The sequence below is a fragment of the Trichosurus vulpecula genome, chromosome 7 (assembly GCF_011100635.1).
Source record: "Trichosurus vulpecula isolate mTriVul1 chromosome 7, mTriVul1.pri, whole genome shotgun sequence".
Classification (NCBI taxonomy): Eukaryota; Metazoa; Chordata; class Mammalia; order Diprotodontia; family Phalangeridae; genus Trichosurus; species Trichosurus vulpecula.
Window position 1 is genome coordinate 14,985,653 of NC_050579.1, and position 21,934 is coordinate 15,007,586.

At 55.9% G+C, this 21,934-nt stretch overlaps 1 protein-coding gene and 2 non-coding genes across 5 annotated transcripts; all 3 read left to right on the plus strand.

Annotated features, from left to right (window-relative positions):
* The first annotated feature begins 1,000 nt into the window (after window positions 1–1,000).
* On the plus strand, window positions 1,001–21,612 carry EIF4G1 (eukaryotic translation initiation factor 4 gamma 1). 3 transcript variants are annotated; one of them, XM_036766514.1, is made up of 34 exons: window positions 1,001–1,170; window positions 2,775–2,832; window positions 2,991–3,084; window positions 3,344–3,430; window positions 3,582–3,931; window positions 4,468–4,644; window positions 4,781–4,880; window positions 5,738–5,850; window positions 6,632–6,724; window positions 6,862–6,928; window positions 7,060–7,914; window positions 8,313–8,404; window positions 8,492–8,678; window positions 8,772–8,905; window positions 9,014–9,184; window positions 9,286–9,474; window positions 9,614–9,811; window positions 9,899–10,045; window positions 10,814–11,050; window positions 11,221–11,325; window positions 11,448–11,607; window positions 11,807–11,907; window positions 12,070–12,172; window positions 12,311–12,413; window positions 12,512–12,744; window positions 12,833–12,951; window positions 13,034–13,206; window positions 13,402–13,527; window positions 13,638–13,719; window positions 19,934–20,032; window positions 20,163–20,297; window positions 20,379–20,460; window positions 20,557–20,697; window positions 21,013–21,611. In XM_036766514.1, the coding sequence occupies exons 5-34, from the start codon at window positions 3,899–3,901 to the stop codon at window positions 21,192–21,194; spliced, it is 4,737 nt and encodes a 1,578-aa protein (XP_036622409.1). In that variant the 5' UTR covers window positions 1,001–1,170; window positions 2,775–2,832; window positions 2,991–3,084; window positions 3,344–3,430; window positions 3,582–3,898; the 3' UTR covers window positions 21,195–21,611. The 3 variants fall into 3 exon arrangements, with proteins under 3 accessions (XP_036622409.1, XP_036622408.1, XP_036622410.1); XM_036766513.1 differs by lacking the exon at window positions 3,582–3,931 and having other exon boundaries at window positions 1,061–1,170; window positions 21,013–21,612; XM_036766515.1 differs by lacking the exons at window positions 2,775–2,832; window positions 2,991–3,084; window positions 3,344–3,430; window positions 3,582–3,931 and having other exon boundaries at window positions 1,080–1,170.
* LOC118858872 lies at window positions 8,136–8,212 on the plus strand. Its single transcript, XR_005010995.1, has one exon. It is a non-coding gene; the product is annotated as a small nucleolar RNA SNORD66 (small nucleolar RNA).
* LOC118858871 lies at window positions 11,652–11,727 on the plus strand. Its single transcript, XR_005010994.1, has one exon. It is a non-coding gene; the product is annotated as a small nucleolar RNA SNORD66 (small nucleolar RNA).
* Window positions 21,613–21,934: the final 322 nt, after the last annotated feature.

Below are 21,934 nucleotides of genomic sequence, written 5' to 3' on the forward strand. Positions count from 1 at the left end.
TCTGGTGCTGGGCCATCTGACAGTGCCAGGGATTTTGGTGGTGAGAACTGATAGAAACAGTAACGAGAGAACGGAGTCCCTGCCCTCCGGAAGGCCGCGTTCTGCACGCCCTTCCCCGCTGATGCTGAGGCCGGGTGAGTGGGCGACTGCGAGCGCAGCTGAGCCACAGGCCGGTCTGTAGGGCGGACCACGGGGCCCTGGTGCAGTCATCACTCAGGGGACCTCCGGAGGGCCGGCTGCGAAGGGCCGCCGGGTGCACCTCGGAGGTGAGAATGGTGTGGTCTCATCGCCTCCGCGGGGGGCTTCCCGCCCAGCCTCCGGCGGGTACTTATCACGCGACCGTTGAACGAGGGGGTGAAGGATCCTCCTTCAGGGGCATGGAGCTCTGGGGCGGCTCTCTCTTCCTTCGCCTCCCAAACCCCGAGAAACGTTTCCCGGAGAGCCCTTTGTTCTCCTTCCCAGACACTCCATCCATCCAGCGTTCCCTGACCTCGTGACCTGGGGGAGGGGGAAGAATCACTGTGTCCAACCTCCACCCCCCCGCCATGACTGGGCCTTAATGCACCAAAGCCCGGGCCGGGGGCCGCCCAAAGGGGCTCCCCAGGGTCCTGGGGGTCTCCCGGTCTAACCTCCCCCTCTGACAGATGGGGGACTACAGCCCAGGGCGGCTCCAGGTTTGCCCTACCCGGGAGTGGAGAGCACTGTCCCGGCCCCGGACCCCCTGCGGGGTAGGCTGGTCCGCTGTAGCCCGGGATCGCCCTCCCCCGGCACCCCAGGAGGGCTCAGAACGCCGCCGGCACAGGGGGGAACTCCGGGCAGCAAGAGAGGAACTTTGGGAGGCCTGGCAGATTCCACGTGATCCTGAAGGACCCCCAGCGACTGGGGGCGGGGGAGGACTCTCCGCTGCGGCAGCGGGGAGACGTCGGCGTGACGGCGATGACGACGCACGCCGCGGGCGGCCCCCTCCCCCAGCCCCAGCCGGCGCCACCCAGCCCCCTGCGCCGGGGCAGTCACGTGGCGGGCCGGGCCGCGCCTGCGCCTGCGCCTGCGCTTGCGCCTCGGGAAGAGGCGGCGGCGGAGCCGGAGCGGTGTGCGGGAGCCGGAAATGGTCGTGGACGGCGCCTGTGCGGCTGCGTGGGGCTCGGCCGCGCGGACTGAAGGAGACTGAAGGTAACGGCGCCATGTCCGGGCCCGAGCCGGGCCCCCTCCCCCCGGCATCCGCCGCCATCCGTCCCGGGGCCGCCCGCCTGACTCCGCCGCCGCCGGGCCCGGCCCGGCTCGGCCCCGCCCCGCCGCCCGCCCTCCCTCCGGGCCCGGCCCGGTCCCGGCCCCGCGCTCAGCCTGGCCGGGCCCCGCCGCCCGCTCGGCCCTCTGCCTGCCCACGTGTGTCGGCCGCCCGCCGGGCCGGGCTGAGCGCGGGGCCGGGGTCGGGCCGGGAGCCGGGGTCGAGCTTGCGGAGCGCGGGGCCGGGGCCCGGGACGAGCGGGTGGTGGGGCGGGAAGTGACACGTTGTTCTCTGGCGCCGCCGCCCCGGGAGGGAGGAGCCCGGGCCGGCCCCGGCCCCGGGCCCAGGCCCAGGCCCAGCCAGGCCTAGGCCCTGCCCGACCCCGGCCGGGCCGGGCTCACTCCCTCCCCCGTTCCCCGTCCTCCTCCTCCCCCTCCGACAGGGGCCAGGGCTGAGCCACTCCCGGGTGCGGGCCCGGCCGCCCCCTCCCCTAGCCTTTGCTCCGAAAGAGGAAGCCTAGCGCCTACTGTGTGCCGGCACCGCGGACCTTCCCCCACAGGAGGCATGCCTGTTTAGCACCTACTGTGTGCAGGCATTGGGACCCTACACCTCTTTTTCTTTGCTCTGTAAGATCAAGCACCGCCTCTTCAACCCCTACTGTGTGCCAGGCACTAGGGCCCTTTCTTTCTCTGTTCTGTAAAGAAGCCTTTCCTGTTTAGCACCTACTACGTGCCAGGCATTGGGGCCCCCCTCTCTTTTGCTCTGTAAGATCAAGCACTGCCTGTTCAGCCCCAACTGTGTGCCTATCTGCTCTGTGAGAAACCTTCCTATTTAGCACCCACTGTGTGCCAGGCGCTGCAGCCCCATCTCCTGTTCTCTGCTCTGTAAGAAGTCCGTTCTATTTGGTACCTACTGTGTGCCAGGCACTGGGGCCCTCCCCTGTCTTCTTTGCTCTGTAAGATACAAGCACTGCCTTTTTAGTCCCTACTGTGTGTGGGGCACTCTTCCCCCGTCTTTGTAAGAGGAAGCATTTCCTATTTGGCACCTACTGTGTGCCAGTTGCTGAGAATGTGGTTGATTTCTCTCATTCCCACCCCCAGTCCTCTTTGCTCTTCCCCTTTTCCGAGGACTAGCATGTCCTCAGGGCTTCTCCCTGGAGGAGCCTCCTTCCCTCCCTGGCCTCTTGGCCTCCCCTTCAGGCTCTCTTTCTCTGGTCCCCTATAATAGGAGCTATTGTCAGTTCTGGTTCTGACCCCCCCCCCCCCTTGCATGCGCTGTGTCCAGGACACTCACCCACCCACTGAATTCAGACCCTCACTGGGGCCCAACTGGCTTCCCTGGAGGGTTCCTCTGGCACTTTGTCCCTCACGTGCTCTCTTAAGCAAAAATCATTTATCTTGGTGTGTCTCTTTCGTCTCCTGGTGGGGGGGAGGGTGGTCTTTCCTTTTTTGTTCCTGGAGCTTGGTGCCAGGGAGACCTGGAATTTCTGGTCTGGTAGGTCTTGGGCTCCTGGAGCCAGGTTGATTTCCCCCTACCCTTCTAATCCTAGGCCCCTCGGATGCCCAGAGCCTGTAGGCCACAGCGTGGATTTGTTGTTTCCCGAGGGGGTGAGTGAAGGGCAGTTGGGGTTGGGCTCCCAGTCTGATGTGGGCTAGGAACCTGTGAAGGTGGGAGACCCTAGGTTTGATCATTACAAACTGAGCTTCACAGCCTTAGACTCCCCTTCCTGGGGCCTCTCTTTGAACACCCCTCCCTCTCTTCACAGGTGCTGGGGGGACCCTGATGTGGCACCAAATGAAATGAACAAAGCTCCACAGCCCACAGGCCCCCCACCTGCCCCATCCCCTGGACTCCCCCAGGTAACGGGGGAGTATAGAGAAAGGCTGGGCCCAGGACTGAGCTGGGGGGGAGAACAAGTTCCAGTTGGATGCCCCAGCCCCTAGCTTGGGGGGTAGAGTGGGGGTTTTGGGGGAAGGGGGCCGTGACCCCCTGGCTCTGGACAACTTGCCAGCCCCAGCCCCGTTTGCTCACTTCTCTAGAGCCGCTTCGTTCTCCCCCCAGTGGTTTCCGTTTCCCTTAGTTTCTCTTCTTGCTGAATTCTGGTCTCCCCCTCTTCAGCCGGCGTTCCCCCCGGGGCAGACGGCACCGGTGGTGTTTAATCCGCCACCAGCGACCCAAATGAACACGCCTTCCCAGTCCCGCCAGGTGAGGGTCTGTGGGGAGGCAGCCGGGACTCGGTGGTGGGGGGGGGGCTGGGGAAGGACCAGGAGAGTAGAGTGGTCAGGGCCTGGCTCCTCGCTCCCGCCTCTGATCTCTTCCAATCCTTGTTCTCCTGTGTCCCCTTATTCTCTTTCAGTGCATTATTTGATAATGAGTGCCCACAGGAGACACGCCTAGGTTATGGGGGTACCCCTAACGGGGAGCCCCACAGAGCTGGGAGCAGTGCACCTGGGGTGGCCCTAATGGAGCTTACATCTTTTCTGTCTCCTCTCTTCTCCTGGTGGTCGCAGTAGTTCTGGTCATTGCCCCCTTGTTGCCACTCTAGCCTGTGGGGGAGAGGAGCCCCATTTTTTCTCCCCTGCTTCCTTCCTCCTAAGAAGGGATGCTTCTTTCCCTATTCTCCTCACTCCATCCCTGGCCACCTGGGGGATAATTCTCTTCTTTCCTGTCCCCATGTGCTCTCAGGGAGGATTCAGGTCTCTGCAGGTAATGCCTCTTGCCTGATCCTGGACCATAGTCTGGTCTCCCAGTCACGGGCGGGGCAGCAAGGACAGGGTCCTGGGGGATGGTGGGGAGATAGCCTCCCGTCCACCCAGGGTGGAGGCCTAGGGTGGCAAGGGGCTGCTGTAGTGCATGTTGAGAGGGCTTAGTCTCATAGAGCCTCTGGTCTTGGGAAGGGAAAGAGCCCTGCATGTTAAAAGCCACCTCCCTAGTGTCTGGGGGGCAGGGCAGGGAGGCAGAGCAGTGCATGCTGGTCTATCTGTTGCTTGGAAGGGTCAGGGAAGGCAGGGCTGCTTTTGTATGAGAGGGGTCCTTTTTATGCTGCCATATGGAGTGCATGGTTCTCTGGGAGTGAGCAAGTGCTGGAGAGAGCCCGGAGGTGATGGGAAAGGCCAGATGAGCCAACAGTCAGCCCTCGGGGCTGGTTAGTGGAGCCCACCTGTTCGCAGCAGCTTGTCTTATTTTGGATTCTGGGGCTGGCTGTAACGCTCTCTGTTCCTTTTCCTTCCTCACCCTCCCAGCATTTCTATCCAAGCCGGGCTCAGCCCCCAAGTAGTGCAGCCTCCCGCGTGCAGAGTGCAGCCCCCGCCAGGCCTGGCCCGGCTGCCCACGTCTACCCCGCGGGTTCCCAAGTGATGATGATCCCCTCCCAGATCTCCTACCAGGCTTCCCAAGGCGCCTACTACATCCCTGGACAGGTGAGGCAGGGATCTCCTATCCGTGGAAGTGGGACTCCCCCAGTTTCCTCCCTGGTCCCTTTTTTCAGATTTCTAGGCTAAGGTGTCTGACCCAAGAGTATGGCCAGTTACTCATTGCCACTTACTCCCTCCCCAGGGCCGTTCCACATATGTTGTCCCGACTCAGCAGTATCCGGTGCAACCAGGAGCCCCCAGCTTCTATCCTGGAGCAAGCCCCACTGAATTTGGGACCTACGGTAAGCAAGTGACGGAGGGAGGGGCTGGGGGGGCAGGTGTGCCTGTGAGCCTCAGAGGGGATATTTCCTAGATTGTGAAAACAAGCCCTGGCCTCTGGTGTTAGCATCAAAGAGATGGGATTAATAATCGGTGCTTAATGTTTAACAAATAGTGGGGGGTGGGAGGGAGTAGACTTTATCCTGCTGCCAAGAGACTTGGAGGCTTCCCCAGGGCAGGGAGCTGCCAGCCAACGTCCCAGGGCCCACTGGAAGTCGGAGGTCCACGTGCAGAGGGGTTTGGGAGTTCTGGTGGTACATAGTCCGTCCTCCCTCCCTGCCTGTCTAATGTGGCCAAGCTGCCTCTTCCTGTTCCCTGTCCACAATGTCCAAACCTCTGCCAAAGGGCCTTAGAGCCAGGTGGAATGGGGGTCATGAGTGCAAGGTGGGGTCTCTCTGGTCTTCTAGCACACATCCTTGTTCCCTGAGTAGGAAAAAGAAGAGGGCATCCCGCATGGGAGTCCTTTGTTGATACTCTTAGATCTCAGGCCTAGGATTAGGGCTTGCATGTTTTGGGGGGGGTGTGTCTGTGTGATTGTATGTGTATGGGGGGGGTGCCTTCCTTTGAGAGGTGTGTGTCAGGAATTCTTGTAAACGCAGTTCAGACTGGTTCCTCGGCTTCTGTAGACGCTGAGTTCCCTGGGGGTGGGAGGCGGAGCAAGGGGCAGAGGCCCTGGCTCCCCTTCCCTCCTGTCTTGTGTGGGGAATCCTGGGTTCTGGGGGCCCAAGGGGCACACAAGCAAGTGTCTGTACATGGTCTGGTCCTGACGTTGCCATCATTCCTCATCCTCCTCACCCCTCCCCGGCCCCCCTCTGCAAAGCCGGTGCCTACTACCCAGCGCAGGGTGTGCAGCAGTTTCCACCTGGCGTGGCCCCCGCCCCAGTCATGATGAACCAGCCGCCCCAGATTGCTCCTAAGAGGGAACGGAAGACGGTGAGCCACGGCACAGAGGGAGAATTGGGGATCTGGGAAGGAGGAGGCCCCGTCAGGTGGGAGCTAGGGCCCTGTGGGTCAGAGCAGGGGGATTCTGGGAGAAGGGCTCCAGCCAGGCGAGGAGGGGGCAAGGAAAAGGGGCCTTTGGAGTTGGAAAGCTTGGTAATGACTGTTCAGCTTTGAGGAGGAGGGGAGGGAGCTTGAGGAGGTGTTAGGGAGGCCTGAGGGGCCCAAGTTCTTGGGGGTTCAGTGTTGGTTTTTGTTTTTTGGGAATGGTTTGTCCCGTGTTGTGTGCCCCCACTCCCATCCCCCATGTCCTGGAAGCTCTTGCTAGCCTCCGCCTCTGCTCAGTCCTCCAGCCCTGGGCGTGGTGCCCAGAATGGGGTGCCAGGGCTGGGGAAGCCGCTGAGTCACTGTGGCTCCGCCCCTCGGAGCTTGGGCCCTGCCCAGAGAGCAGGCAATCCTTGGCCAGAATTGGGCTGTTTGAGGGCTGGATCTGAGTCCCCAAGGTGGGAGGAGGGAGGAGTGTGCTGTTGGCTTGGAGCATTGGGGGGGGCAGTAGTGAGGGAGGGCATTGTGATGTACTGGGTACTCTGTGAGGTCGAGGGGCTTGTGGGGGCGGGGGCTACGACTGCAGGAGCAGGGTGCTTGGGTCAGCAGGGGAATTCAGGGGGTTCCTGCTCTCTCCCTACCTGTTTCCTAGTGGGGGAGGGGTGGAGTGGGAGCAGGGAGGAGAAGTGGGCTCCCCCTGCTCCCCACTCAGCTTACACCCTTTTCCCAGATTCGGATCCGAGATCCCAACCAGGGAGGGAAGGATATCACAGAGGAGATCATGTCTGGGGCCCGGACCTCCTCCACCCCCACTCCTCCCCAGGTACTCAGGGCTGTCATGGCCCTACTTCCCATGGTGATGTCCTCCCGGCTCCGAGCCTGAGGGAAAGGGTTCTAATTTTCTCCGGGGTCAGGGGGGAGGCCCTCAGAACTGGCAGGCTGACCTTTCGCTTCCCACAGACAGGAGGAGGTCTGGAGCCTCAGGCTAACGGGGAGACCCCCCAGGTTGCTGTCATCATCCGCCCAGGTAAGTGGCCTTGTCCAGCCCTCCTGAGGGAGAAGGTGGTGATCTGCTGTGAAGAAGAGGACAGGTTGTGAGCTGGCAGCCATGGCATGGTGGGGATGAACACGAGCGGTCATTCTCTGCTCTCTTTACAGATGACCGGCCTCAGGGAGTGACCGTCGGGGGCCGGCCGGGGGCTGCCCCAGAGCACAGCCCTTCCGAATCTCCGTCACAGCCATCCTCTCCTTCACCGGCCCCGTCACCACCACCTCCAGTTTTACAGCCAGGGCCTGAGCCAGGCCTCTCAGGCCTCCCCATTACTGAGGACACGATGACAACCACAGTGGTCATGCAGATGAGTGTCGAGGAGCCTGCCCCCACCGCCCACGAAGCCCCAGAGCTGCCCTGCCCTGCTCTCGCTCTCCAGCAGCCCTGTGCCTCCCCTGGACCCTCCCCAGAGGCAGAAGTGACTAGTCCTCCACCAGCCCCCGAGACTGCCACTGCCCAGGCTCACAGCCTCCAACAGCCTCCGGACACCGAGCTTTCTCCCGAGCCCAACGGCGTGGCCCCCGCCGAGGAGCCCGAGGCCCAGCCAGAGGTGGGCCAGGCTGAAGCGGTTCCTGTGCCGCCACCCCCCCCAGCCTGTCCCCAGGAATTCACAATTGTGGCCCCTACGGCCCAGCCTGAGGAGCTGCCCAACGGGGCCCCCTCTCCCCCTGCCATGGACCTGAGCCCCATTGCTGAGCCCGAGGAGCCGGTTGAGGAGGTGGCGGTGGTGGCGGTGGCGCCAGCATCAACGCCGGCACTCCCCACCCTCCCTGCCGACCTTCCCGGGCCATCTGCTGCACCTCCTGCCCAGGAGGAAGAGCTAGAGAATGAGGAGGAGGAGGAGGAGGACGAGGAGGAAGGGGAGACTGAAGGGGAGAAGGGAGGAGAGGAATCGTTGCCCCCTGAGACCACCCCCACCCCAGCCCCCCTTCCCCAGAGCCTTGACGAGACAGCCACCCAAGGTGAGGGGTAGAGGGGTGGGATAGCATTCACGGACTCGTGTGCTCAGTCGCTGAAGCCCCTGGGGCTCTCCTTAGCTTGTTCTGTACGGAAGGCACTCTGTGGGATAGGTTTGGGGAGGGTGGGGGCCCCACAGATGCCCCGAGGTGAGGGCCTAGACAAGGAAGGGGGAGAGCCTTTGGCTCAGGGGAGAGGTGGGACCTAACAGGTGGGCTTCTTGTTTCTTCACTGATGAGGTCCTATTTGTGCCATCGTGTCTGGGCCACTGAAGCCTTGTGATGGAGCTGAGGATCTGAGAAGAAACTAGGATTGAGGCATTGCAACCAGCCTAGGGAGACTGGGCTGTCGATGGAGGAGGGGGGAGCATTCTAAAGTATTCTGGCCTTTGGTTCCCCTTTAGTGGTGGCAATATCTGTGCCAAAGAAGAGACGGAGAATCAAGGAACTGAACAAGAAGGAGACCGTGGGCGATCTGCTGGATGCCTTCAAAGAGGTGAGTGGGGGAGGGGTGGCCCCCAGGAGGGTGAGGTGGAGGGGGTTGGGATGGTCAGCCCTACAGCCCGGCATTCTGTGCCCACAGGGGAATGAAGGTGTGCCAGAGTTAGAAAGCCAGTCGTCTGTGGGCAGTGCGCCAACCCCCGAGCCTGAGGGTGGCCCACGGAGCCCTAGGCCCGAGGAGGCCGATGAGACCTGGGAGGAAAAGGAAGACAAGATTGATGATGCTGAGAATATCCAGCCTGGGGACCAGAAGTACCAGTACAAGTCAGGTGAGCTTGGGGGTGGGGATAGCGGGGCTGAGCCTGCTGAGGCACAGGGAGAAGTGGTGCCATTTAGAACTTCTCGCTCTTCCGTGTTCTCAGATCAGTGGAAGCCTTTAAATCCTGAGGAGAAGAAGCGCTATGATCGGGAGTTCCTGCTTGGATTCCAGTTCATTTTTGCCAGTATGCAAAAGCCAGAAGGCCTGCCTCACATCAGTGATGTGGTGCTGGACAAGGTGTGTGTGGCCAGGAGGGTGGGCACTGGCTAACTTGGAGGAGTTCTGCCAAGGGTGCCCAAAGGGAGCATCCTGCCCTGCCAGTGAAAGCTTCCCTTCTGTGTGCAGGCAAACAAGACCCCTCTGCGGCCACTGGATCCCACCCGGCTAACCATCATGAACTCTGGCCCTGACTTCACCCCATCTTTTGCCAACCTGGGTCGGCCCAACCTTAGCAATCGAGGCCCCCCAAGGGGGGGGCCTGGCGGGGGACCAGGCAGTGAGCTACCCCGGGGACCGGTGAGTGAAAATGCAGGTCCGGCCTAACAGTGGGTGGATTGGGGAAATCAAGGCTTCTGTCATGGTCTTGCTTGGCCTTTCTGACCTGACTTCCCTCTTAGCCGACCGGTCTTGGCCCCCGGCGCTCCCAACAGGGCCTTCGGAAGGAGCCGAGGAAGATCATTGCCACAGTATTGCTCAGTGAGGACGTGAAGCTTAACAAAGCCGAGAAGGCCTGGAAGCCCAGTAGCAAACGTGGCCCTACGGAAAAGGACCGGGGAGAAGAAGATGCCGATGGCAGCAAAACTCAGGTGCCCACGGGTGGGCGTGGTGGGATGTGGTGGGGTGGACCTGGTCCTCCCAGGCCCTGACCCTCCAGGACTTGCCTTCGCCTCCCCATCCTTGTCTGGGGAGCCTCACTCTGCGTGCTCTGTCCCCCTCCCCTTCCAGGACCTATTCCGAAGGGTGCGATCCATTCTGAACAAGCTGACGCCCCAGATGTTCCAGCAGCTGATGAAGCAGGTACAGCAGCTGGCCATCGACACGGAGGAGCGCCTGAAAGGCGTCATCGACCTCATCTTCGAGAAGGCCATCTCAGAGCCCAACTTCTCGGTGGCCTATGCCAACATGTGCCGCTGCCTCATGGGGGTCAGTGCCGTCCCTCCACGCCCTCCCCTGGCCCCTGCCCCACAATCCATCTGCTCCCTTCTAACATCTCCCTCCCCTCTCACATAGCTGAAGGTGCCAACCACCGACAAGCCCACAGTCACAGTCAATTTCCGGAAACTGCTGCTAAACCGGTGCCAGAAGGAATTTGAGAAAGACAAAGATGACGACGAAGTATTTGAGAAAAAGCAAAAGGAGATGGATGAGGCTGCAACGGTACTGGCCCCGGGCTCTCCTGCCCATCCCTCCTCAGGCCTGGGGGGAGGGGCGGTGGCAGGAAGGGAAGATGAGCTGGGACTCTGCCCGCAAGCCCCGTGCTTCCCCTCAGCAGGACCCTCAGGACAGGCCCTCTGCCAGCACACGCACCTGATTCCTCCAGAATCTTGGGCGGGTTCCCATTGCCTCCCAAAGAAAGTCCAGACTTGGCTTGGCATCTGGGACTTGCCACAGTTGGGCTCTGAGCTATTTTCCATCGTTATCTCACGTTCTTTTCCTTCATCTATTCAGGGCTTCTACCCAAGGGTATATTTAATGGGCCCCACACCCCTGAGCTTGGGGTCCTTCTCTCTAACTTCCTCTCCTGTGGTTGCTCGCTTCACTTGTAGTCCCTAGATACTTGCTTTCCTTTTTCTTCAGAATCTTTTCCCTGCTGGAGAACTGGGTCTGTCTCATTGGTCCATTTATATCAGACAGACTTGCAGACCTTGGCAGTAGCAAGGGGTCCAAATTAAAATAGGCTGAACTTCTTCAGCTGCTAGAAACAGACTGACGATGGTTGGGTTGCTGCGGGTCATGTGACAGCCGCCTGAAATCCTTTGGCGGGCCATATGTTGTGCAGGTCTGGGTTATGTCTTCAGTGCCTAGCATGGCCTGCATACAGAGCTCAGGAGCTGGCTTTGAGGAAGGGGGGCAAGGCTTGTTCTCTGGTGGGTGCGGGGGCCCTCCCCTCCTCTCCCGCCTTCACTCCACTTCTGCCCCTCCCAGGCAGAGGAACGGGGCCGCCTGAAGGAAGAGCTGGAGGAGGCAAGAGACATTGCCCGCCGACGCTCCCTGGGCAACATCAAGTTCATAGGGGAGCTTTTTAAGCTGAAGATGTTGACGGAGGCTATCATGCACGACTGCGTGGTCAAGTTACTGAAGAACCACGACGAGGAGTCTCTGGAGTGCCTCTGCCGGCTGCTCACCACCATTGGCAAAGATCTGGACTTTGAGAAGGCCAAGGTAGCACCCCATCCCCAGCGGCTGAGAGAGGCAGGGCAAGGGCAGGGCCGGGGGGAGGGGGCAGGACGGCTCCTCTGCTGGGGTGGAGGTTCTGGGCAGAGGCAGGTGCTGGGCATTGGGGGCACCTCCCCTCCCCTCCCCTCTGAGGGTTCTGTCTCCCATTCTTCTAGCCCCGCATGGATCAGTATTTCAACCAAATGGAGAAGATCATCAAGGAAAAGAAGACATCGTCGAGAATCCGGTTCATGCTGCAGGATGTGTTAGATCTCCGAAGAGTAAGAGTTCCCCAGGCCTTGCCTCCTGCCCCAGAGCCTGTCCCCTACTCCTGACCACCACCCTGTCCAGATCCTCCTCTGCTCTTCCTTGCACTGAGCCGTTCTTTGCCTCGTCCTTGCAGAGTAGCTGGGTGCCCCGCCGGGGAGACCAGGGCCCTAAGACTATCGACCAGATTCACAAGGAGGCTGAGATGGAGGAACACCGTGAGCACATCAAAGTCCAGCAGCTGATGGCCAAGGGCGGGGACAAGCGTCGGGGCCCTCCGGGGCCTCCGCCAGGCAGTGAGTTCAGGAGAGGGACTGGGCAGGGCTGGCAGGAGAGGACTCTCCAGTGATGACCTCTCATTAGTGCCGCGTGTCTGGGCCACTGATCTCCTGTGATGGAGCTGAGGTTCTGAGGAGAGTTATGGCTGGCCGGGGTGGGGCAGTCATGGACCTGTGTGGGCTCTGTGGGTGAGTGTTCATCTGTGCCTCTTCCTAGGCCGTGGGGGTTTGATTGTGGATGATGGAGGCTGGAATACTGTTCCCATCAGCAAAGGCAGCAGACCCATTGATACCTCCCGACTCACCAAGATCACCAAGGTAAGAAGCCAGAGAAGAAAGAGGGGAAGGGAGGGAGGGGAGACTGGTCTTTTTGCCTCATGGTTTTAGACCCGTTCATTTGGAAAAGTTAGAATGGGGCTGGGTCCCTGGACAGGGGCTGGAGCACCTTGTGATTCTGTTCTCTTGTTTGGAACCCCTTAGCCTGGATCCATTGACTCCAACAACCAACTCTTTGCCCCTGGGGGACGCCTAAGCTGGGGCAAGGGCAGCAGTGGGGGCATGGGAGCCAAGCCCTCAGACTCAGGTAGGAGCAGAGGGGCGGTGACACTCGCTGTTGAGGCTTGGGATGAGGGTCGGTGATGGCCAGGTGCCCTTCAAAGTGGGAAGGGGTCCGGGGACTAGAAAGGAGAGGGTTTGCATTTCTGGGCTCTTGTCTCCCCAGCCTCTGAGACGGCCCGGCCGTCCACCAGTACCTTGAACCGTTACTCAGCCCTCCAACAGGCAGCCCCCCCAGAGAGCACCGACACACGGCGAGTGGTACAAAGGTGAGGTCTTTGTCGCCCCGAGGGATGCCACCTTGCTTGCCCTGTTCCGTGGCCAAGGGGGGCACTGGGTGCTGAGGCTCAGCTGGTCCTTCTCTCAGGAGCAGTCTGAGCCGGGAACGTGGAGAGAAAGCTGGGGATCGTGGAGATCGCCTGGAGCGTAGCGAACGGGGTGGGGAGCGTGGTGACCGCCTGGACCGAGCTCGCGCCCAGATCCCCAAGCGGAGCTTCAGCAAGGAAGTGGAGGAGCGGAGCCGAGAGCGACCTCTCCAACCAGAGGGTCTACGCAAGGCGGCCAGCCTGACCGAGGAGCGGGACCGCAGTAGGGACGCAGGTGGGGGGGTGCTGCGCAGGGGCCGGGGAGAAGGGGGTGCCCGGGCCAAGTCGGGAGCCCCTCTACCTCCCTCTTATTCCCTCTGCAGTGAAACGGGAGGGAGCTGCTGCCCCGCCAACACCCGTCAAGGCTGCGCTGTCTGAGGAAGAGCTAGAGAAGAAGTCCAAAGCCATCATTGAGGAGTTCCTGCATCTCAATGATACGAAGGTGAGGTGTGGCTGGGCAGGGGGGTGCCGCCAGGAGGAGGGATCCCGGGCCCAGCTGACTCCCCCCCCTTTCCTGCCTGCAGGAAGCGGTCCAGTGTGTGCAGGAACTTGCCTCCCCTTCACTGCTTTTCATTTTCGTTCGGAACGGCATCGAGTCAACTCTGGAGCGCAGCACTATTGCCCGGGAACACATGGGACAGCTGTTGCACCAGCTTCTCTGTGCTGGTCACCTCACTACCGTTCAATATTATCAAGGGTAAGCCAGCCCTTGGGACCTCCCTCTGCCAGCTCCTAGTAGTATGTATGTAGCCTCTGGCAAAAGAAAGACTCCCAGAGGAGTTCTGCTGGCTTTCCTGGCAGATTATGGTTCCATCTTGAAAGGTTCTGCTGGGGGCAAGGCAAGGCTCCCCTGGTGTGAAGCCCTTAGGGTCCTAACCTCTGGTCTTTGCAGGCTCCATGAGATCCTGGAAGTGGCTGAAGACATGGAGATTGACATCCCCCACGTGTGGCTCTACTTGGCAGAACTGGTGACGCCCATCCTTCGGGAAGGTGGGGTACCCATGGGGGAGTTTTTCAGGTAATTATCCTTTGTGTTCTTCTGCTCCCCCAGGTTAATGGGGTAGACATAGGCCTGTCTTTTGGTGAGGTGGTGAGTGACCCAAGGTCTGGCTTTCTCTGTCCACACAGGGAAATATCGAAGCCGCTGAAACCCCTAGGCAAAGCTTCTCCCCTGCTGCTGGAGATCCTGGGGCTCTTGTGCAAAAGTGTGGTGAGTAGAGAGAACGCTGAGGACAGAGACACAGACAGACCCTTTGGGCCCTGCCAGGAAGGCTTCCAGTGGGGGTGCTGAGGCAGGAGCCACATGTCTCAGTGTGGGTCCCTGGCTTTGGACTAACTCCCCTCCCATGCCGTGGAGCATACTGCAGGACTCAGGCCAGGATTTGGAGAGGCCCTCAGTCCTGGGGTGCAGGGGTGGTCTGACACATTCCTGTATCCTTCTCTTCTTACCATATATTCATCCCTCCGGGCAAGGCCTTTAATCTCTGGGCCTCGCTGTCCTCATCTTTACAGTAAGAAGAGGCATTGAGAAGGGTCCCTCCTGAAGGGGCTAGAGTAAGTAGGAGGACTTGACAGGCTCACCAGGGAGAGGACCCGAGAGGAGGAGGGGCAGGAAGAGAGGGCAGGGATTCTCTTGGTGGGTCTCTTCCTGGCTGACTACTCGGTCTCCACCATTCCCCCTCCCTGAGGGCATGACCCTGCTTTCCTGGGCCCTGGCCCCCAGGGTTTCAGTTCTTGTCTCTCTCGGATGACTTCCCAGTCTGGAGCCATCGCTATGGCTCTTCTGAGTTCCGTTGGCACGTTTCCCTGTCCCTAGCAGGTGCTTCAGTGGTGTGTTTTGTTGGCATCTCATATTCAGCACAACCAAAAACAAGAGCTCAGTGCATTTTCCCCAGACCCCGCACTGTCAGGGGCAGCCACGCCTGCAGCCTCAGAGCCGTCCTCCCCCTCTCCTATTATCCTTCACAGAACTTGCAGTGATCTTCCCAAATTGTCATTCCCCTACTCACCAAACTGCAGTCATTCCCTAGGGTGAAATGAAAGGTCCTCTGGCTTTGTAAAGCCCTTCATAGCTTGGCCCCACCTTGACACTTTGGCAGCGTTCTGGTCCATGATCTTGGTGTTCTTCACACACAATGTACCACCGCCCATCTCACCACAGTTACAAAGACTTGAGTTCCAAATTCTATTCCTCCCTCCCTGAAGTGCTAAGCCTCTATTATAGGTTCTATATGTGCAGTCATGTAAAGCATTTCCATATTAGTCATTTTGTACAAGAAGACAATAGCAGTTCTTTGGAGGCGAATAGCATTTTTTTATTGGAAATCTTTTGGGATTGTCTTATATCACTGTATTGCTGAGAATAGGTAAATCATTCGCAGTTGACCGTTGTACAGTATTGTTCTTACTGTGTACAGCCTTCTGGTTTTGCTCTCTTCACTTTGCATTAGTTCATGTAAGTCTTTCCAGGTTTTTCTGAAATCATTGTGCTGGTCATTTCTTATAGCACAATAATATTCCATTACATTCATGCACCATAACTCGTTCAGCCATTCACCAGTTGATGGGCATCCCCTCCATTTCTGATACTTTGCTACCACCAAAAGAACGTCTGTAAGTATTTTTGTACACGTGGTTCTTTTTACGTTTTTTTTCCCAATCTCTTTGGGATACAGACCTAGCAGTGGTGTTACTGAGTCAGAGTATACACAGTTTTTTAGCTCTTTGGGCGTGGTTCCGAGTTACTTTCCAAAATGGTTGGATTAGTGCAAAACTCCACCAGCAGTGCGTTAGTGTCCCTGTTTTCCCACATCTCCAAAATTTATTATTTTCCTTTTTTGTCATATTAGCCAATCTAATAGGTCCGAGGTGGTACCTCAGAGTTATTTTAATTTGTATTTCTCTAATCAGTAGTGATCTAGAGCATTTTTTTCTTGGGACTGTAGATAGCTTTAGTTTCTTCCTCTGAAAACTGTTCATATCCTTTGACCATTTATCAGTTGGGGAATGATTTGTATTCTTATGAATTTGACTCAATTCTGTATATATTTGAGGAAAGAGGTCTTTGTCAGAGACAAAATTTTTTCCCAGTTTTCTGCTTTCCTTATAATTTTGGTTTCATTGGTTTTGTTTGTACAAAATCTTTTAAATTTTATATAATCAAAATTATTTTATACTTTGTAATGTTCCCTATATCTTCTTTGGTCCTAAGTTCTTCTCTTATCTATAGATCTGACAGGTAAAGTATTCCATGCTCTTCTAATTTGATGGAAGCTTTTTCTTGATTCTCCTGTTGTGGTGGCCTATCCTAAAGTATCTCACATTTGTTTTTTCTGGATTCTCTGTTTACCAACCTATGTCCATGCTCTTTTCCCCAGTTGTGACTGGGGGCACAGAGGCAGGATATCTCTGGTGTCTGGCACATAGTGCTTACTACATGCTTCTTAACTGATCGATGGAGGAGGCCATTGCAGCTGTGAGCAAGGACCTCTTATTTTAGAAAAGGAGTGACCAGTAGATGGGCTAGCTGTTTGGCCAGTGGGAAGCTGGGATTTGGTGGGGCTTTCAACAAAGAAAAACCTCACAGTGCCCTGCCAACAGAGGAGTGATGGGCACTAGTAGGTAGCATGTGTCGCCTTGAACCTTCCCTTTGTTCCAATCCTCTGTTAGTGTCAGTGGCGTCCAGTATTCCTGAGACCCTTCCACTGAGGATTTGGTAAGGATGAGTTCCAGGGGTACAAAGAGTATGAAAACCAGCTCCTGCCCTAAAGCAGCTTACGTGGTAGTAGGGGATATAAGCAGATGGGTCTGTAGCCAATAATTTGAGACAGCCCTGCGAGCTGTGGGGATTCAGAGGGGCTTCCCATAGGAGAGGAGATACGAGAGACAGTGAGTGACAATAGCAGCGGGCATTTTGTAGCCCCCTGAGGTTTTGCAGAAATAATCACTGGGAGACATCTCACAGATGAGGAAAGGGACTGAGAGAGATGGCGACTTGGCCAGAAACACGTGACTAAGTCATGTCTGAAGTGGGACCCCAGGATAGTTCGTTAGCCAGTGAAGGAGATGGATGGGAGCTGGATGCCATGATGAGAGTCTCTTTTATCACAGTCTAGCTTGTTCCTTGGGGATGTGATGTTGGTATGTGTGACGATGGATGGATGAGAGGCAAGGCTGATAGTGGGGAGGTCACTCAGGAGACTAGACACAGTCCAGTCAGGAGGCGAGGAGGCTGATGGCTGTGTCTGAGAGAGTCAAGGTATTGGGAGGCAGATGGCCACATAGGTGGGGGGAAGGAGGCGCCAAGGATGATGACAAGGCAGTGGACTGGGGTAGGGGTGAGATTGGGGGGCCAGAGACTAGAGAGGGCAGTGACAACATTTAGCATTTGGCTTCTGTGCTTGCCTGAGCCCGTGCCCTCTGTGGCTGCTGTCCATGGCAGTCCATGACTGAGAACTAGCAGCAGGGAGAGGTTCCTGTTGAACCATACACACATGCAGGCGTGTGTAGGTAGACAGACACGTGTACCGAAACACATGCCGTGTGCAGGCATAGACGTGTTTCATGACTGCTCCCATGGAGCCAGCTAAAAAAAAAAAACCCCGATACGTATTTGTGTGGTCCAGCAGTTTCCCACATTGGCCACATCTGAAAACATGACTGAGTAAAAGAGACCTTTGTAAAGCACTTAAAGGATGTGCTTAGTGAGATACTGTTTCTCCTTGCTGCTGTTTGAAGCCTATGGCACCTCTCTGGTAGGAGAGGGGGAGGGCTGTGCTCATCATTCTTTTGGACATGTGCTACTGACCTGAGTTGTGAAGACTCACGTTTCTCATTGTATACATTGTTCTGGCTCTGCTCACTTTACTGTCCCAGTTCAATAAGGTCTTCCTAGTTTGCTCCAAAACTCCCATTTCCTCATTTCTTAAGGCACAGTTAAGACCCCATTACATTCACAGGATACACTTGGTTTGACCCCTCCTCAAGAGGAGGATACTCCCTTCGTTTCCAGGTTGGAGGCTGCCATAATGATGTTTTGGTGGGATAGCTGGAACATTGGGTCTGAACATTTTAGTAAGTTTGTGGGCTTGATTCCTTTTTTTGGTGGGGCAATCCATTTTTTACTTTTCTTATTTTTTCAATTACATGTAAAAGCATTTTTTAATATTTTTTTTTTAATTTGAGTTCCAGATTCTCTCTGTCCTTGAGAAGGTGAGCAATCTGCTATAGATAATCTATGTGCAAGCATGCAAAACATTTCCATATTAGCCATGTTGAAAAAAGACCCAAAAAACCCAAGAAAAATAAAGTAAAAACAGTCTGCTTTGATCTGCATTCATACTCCATCAGTTCTGTCGCTGGTGGTGGACAGTATTTTCCATTGTAATCTTTGGGGATTGTCTTGGATCATTGCATTGTGAGAATAGCTAAGTCATTCACAGTTGAACATTGTACAACATGGTTCTGCTCACTTCACTATGCATCGGTTCATGGAAGTCTTCCTGTGGTTTTTCTGAAGCCATTCCTCCTTTCAGTTCTTAGTATTCCATCATACTCACATACCCCAACTTGTTCAGCCCTCCCCAGTGGATGGGCCTCCCCTCAATTTCTAATTCTTTGCCACCACAGAAAGGGCTGCTGTAAATATTTTTATACATATAGGTCCTTGCCTTGTTCTCGGATCTCACTGGGGCTCCGACTTAGTAGTATTGCTGGGTCAGAGGGCACAGTTTATACTTGCCCTTTGGCCATAGCTCCAAGCTGCCTTTGCACAATGGTTGGATCAGTTCACAACTCCACCAGCAATGCATTAGCGTCCCTGTTTTCCCGCATACTCTAATATTTATCCCTTTCCTTTACTGTCGTATTGGCCAGTCTGATAGGTTTGAGGTGGTACCCTCAGAGTTGTTTTAATTTGCATTTCTCTCATCAATAGGAATTTAGAGCATTTTTATACAATTGTAGATAGCTTTAAAAATTGGCTGTTCAGGGGCAGCTAGGTGGTGCAGTGAGTGGAACACCGGCCCTGGAGTCAGAAGGACCTGAGTTCAAATCCGGCCTCAGACACTTGACAGATGAACTAGCTGTGTGACCTTGGGCAAGTCACTTAATCCCAATTGCCCTGCCAAAAAGCAAAAAAAAAAATTGGCTGTTCATATACTTTGACTGTTTATTAGTTGGGTAATGACTTGTATTCTTATAAATATTTGAGAACTGAGGCCTTTATCAGGGACACTGACTGTAAAAGTTTTTCTCCAGTTTTCACCTCTCCTTCTAACCTTAGCTTCATTGGTTTTGTATGTGCAGAAAACGTTTAAATTTAACTTTTAAATAAAACTTTTTAAATTTAACATAATCAAAATTATCCATTTTATATTTTGTAATGCTTTTTGTCTCGTTTGGTCCAAATTCTTCCCTTCTCCATAGATCTGAAAGGTAAACTATACCATGCTTCCCTGCCTTGCTTGTGGTATTATCCTTTGTCTAAATCATGTACACATTTTGATCTCATATATCATATATATTATATATACATATACATATATGTATACATATACATACATATATATATATATATATGTGTGTGTATATATATATATGGTGTGAGATGTTGGTCTGCGCCTAGTTTCTGCCAAACAGCTCTCCTCTTTTCCTTCCCAGCAGTTTTTGAACAAATGTAGTTCTTACCCTAAAACCTGGGATCTTTGCAGTCATCATACACTAGTTACCATGGTCATTTACCCACAGTGTGGAGGACCTCATTCCAAATTGCTTCCTGGAATGGCTGTAGCCGCTGCCAGCTCCCCTGGCAGTAGAGGGCACCCTTGTTCTCACAGCTTTTCCTTTTAAAATTTTCCTCTTTTGTTGTCTTTGCCAGACTATCATAGGTGCTTTTTCACTTGCATTTGAAAAGTTATTAGTTATTCAGAGAATTGTTTTTGTGTGATGGTTGACAGCTTGGATTTCTTATTTTTAAACTGCCTATTCCTGGCCTTAAGGCCATTTATCATTTGGGAAAGGCCTTTCTGAGTCTTATTCATATGTATTCATTCTGGATGAAACCTTTTATCAGAGAAATGTGCTGTAGACTTTTCCAGTCATCTCTGTCCTTTCTAATTGTTTAATTCCTTAGAGACTCATTTCTTTGTTGATAAAATTGTTCGTTTTATCCTATATAATCCTCTTTATGAATTCTTCCTCTGATCACAGATCTGGAAGGTAAATTTCTTCTCTGATTTATGATACCTTCTAACGGGTTCATGTATCCATTTGGAACTTCTCTTAAGTGTGGTGTGATGGGTTGGTCTGAAGCCAGTAGCTGCCAGACTGGTCTGGTTTTGGGGGAGAAGTCCTGCAGGAGGTAAGGGGTGGGGCTAGGCTGCCGGAGCACAAGGGATGCTGAAGGGACCTTGCCTTTTTTACAGGGTCACAAAAAAGTCGGGGTGCTGTGGCGAGAGGCTGGGCTCAGCTGGAAGGAGTTCCTACCTGAGGACCAGGACATCAACACCTTTGTCATCCAGCAGGTAGGGGGTGGGGCTTCCCCTGGGTTGATGTCCTTTTGGTCCTGCTACAAAGCTAGCTGTGTCCCTCCCCCTTACCTCGTTTGGTTCCTGTGTGTCCCCCATCACCTAACCCTTGAACTGTTGGTTTCAGAAAGTGGAATACACACTGGGAGAGGAGGCCGAGCCCCCCAGCCGGCGAGAGATGTCGCCTGAGGAGCTGAGCCAGCAGCTGAAGAAGCTGCTTAAGGAGAGCCCCAGCAACCAGCGAATCTATGACTGGATAGAGGTGGGCAGAGGGCTGGGACGGGGAGGGGGGGGAATCCTGGAGGGGAGGTGAGTTTGCTCACGGCATCCTTCTCCTCCACAGGCCAACCTGAGCGAGCAGCAGGTGGCTTCCAACACGTTGGTCCGTGCACTCATGACCGCTGTCTGCTACTCAGCCATCATTTGTAAGGGTTAGGGGGCTTGTGAAGGGGGCGCTAATCCTTTGAGGGGGGGGCCAGGGCTGGAGATGGACCCAGCTGAGTTACTGTCTTCCTTTCCAGTTGAGATCCCCCTGCGAGTGGATGTGGCCGTGCTGAAGGCACGAGCGAAACTTCTACAGAAATATGTGAACGATGAACAGAAGGAGCTGCAGGCGCTCTACGCCCTCCAGGCGCTTGTGGTCACCCTGGAGCAGCCAGCCAGTAAGGGGCTGGGGCTAGCAATGAAACCTCTTTGGTTTGGGACTCGTTCCATGATCATTCTCCGTCCCTTCCCAGATCTCTGCCCTCCTCTCTCCCTCTCTTCCCCCTTCTGTTTCCTTCTGTCTTTTTCCCTGTTCTCTCCCCTTCTTCCCTCCCTTTTTCCGTCCTGGTCTTACCCCCCTTATTGGTCTCTGTCTCCAGTGAATCTTTGGTCTCCAGCCTATGTCTCTCCCATCTGTAAAGGGAGGATCCTTGGGGGAAGGCCTTGCTGGGCCCTGCCACCCTCACGAGGTTTCCTCCCTTGCCTCCTTGCAGACCTACTACGCATGTTCTTCGATGCGCTCTATGATGAAGATGTAGTCAAAGAGGAGGCCTTCTACAGCTGGGAGAGCAGCAAGGACCCCGCTGAACAGCAGGGCAAGGGTGTGGCCCTCAAGTCTGTCACTGCCTTCTTCACGTGGCTGCGTGAGGCCGAGGATGAGTCTGATCACAACTGAGGGCGGGCCGGCCAGAGGCCACCCAAATGGACGCGCAAACAGCGGCTGCACAGACTGCAGGGGGGGCTGCGGCGTGCGCCTGTAGCGCGGTGTGTGTCTGAGCTAATAAAGTGGTGGCTGAAGAGGCAGGATGGCTTGGGGCTGCCTGGGCCCCCCCCCTCCAGGACGATGCCAGGCGCCCCTCCCCCTGGGGGCATAGAGATATATTATATATAAAGTCATAAAAATTGGTGTGGGGGTGGGGTACCACCGCCTACCCCTGGGGTCCTTTTTTTTATTTTAAGAAAATCACTTTTGGGACGGCCGTCCTCGCTGCTGGGGGCGTTCCGCCCCAGCCCCCCGCACCTCCTCTGCTGCTGCCTGGGCAGGGGAAAGGGGGGGCACGGTGCCTGTAATTATTAAACATGAATTCAATTAAGTTCCATGCCTCTCTGCTTTCTGCCCTACTCTCCCTGGAGGGGGCTCTGGGCACTGCCATGTACACGGGGGCCTTCCTCGGCAGTGGTCAGCCAGGGGGCTGGAGAGCCGGCCCAGGCCTCGTTCTGCCCCTGTGGCGATGGGAGTGAGCCACCATGAGCCCTGCCCTGACTTGATGGGTTGGTGGGTGGCAGAGGTGCTTGTGCCCCTTGGGTTTGGGGTCCCCCGCCCCCAGTGCAAGATAGGATGGGGGAGCCAGAAGGGGGTGGAACGGACATGGACGGGGACCGGCCCTGCTTTGGTTGCCTGCGCGGGCTGCACCC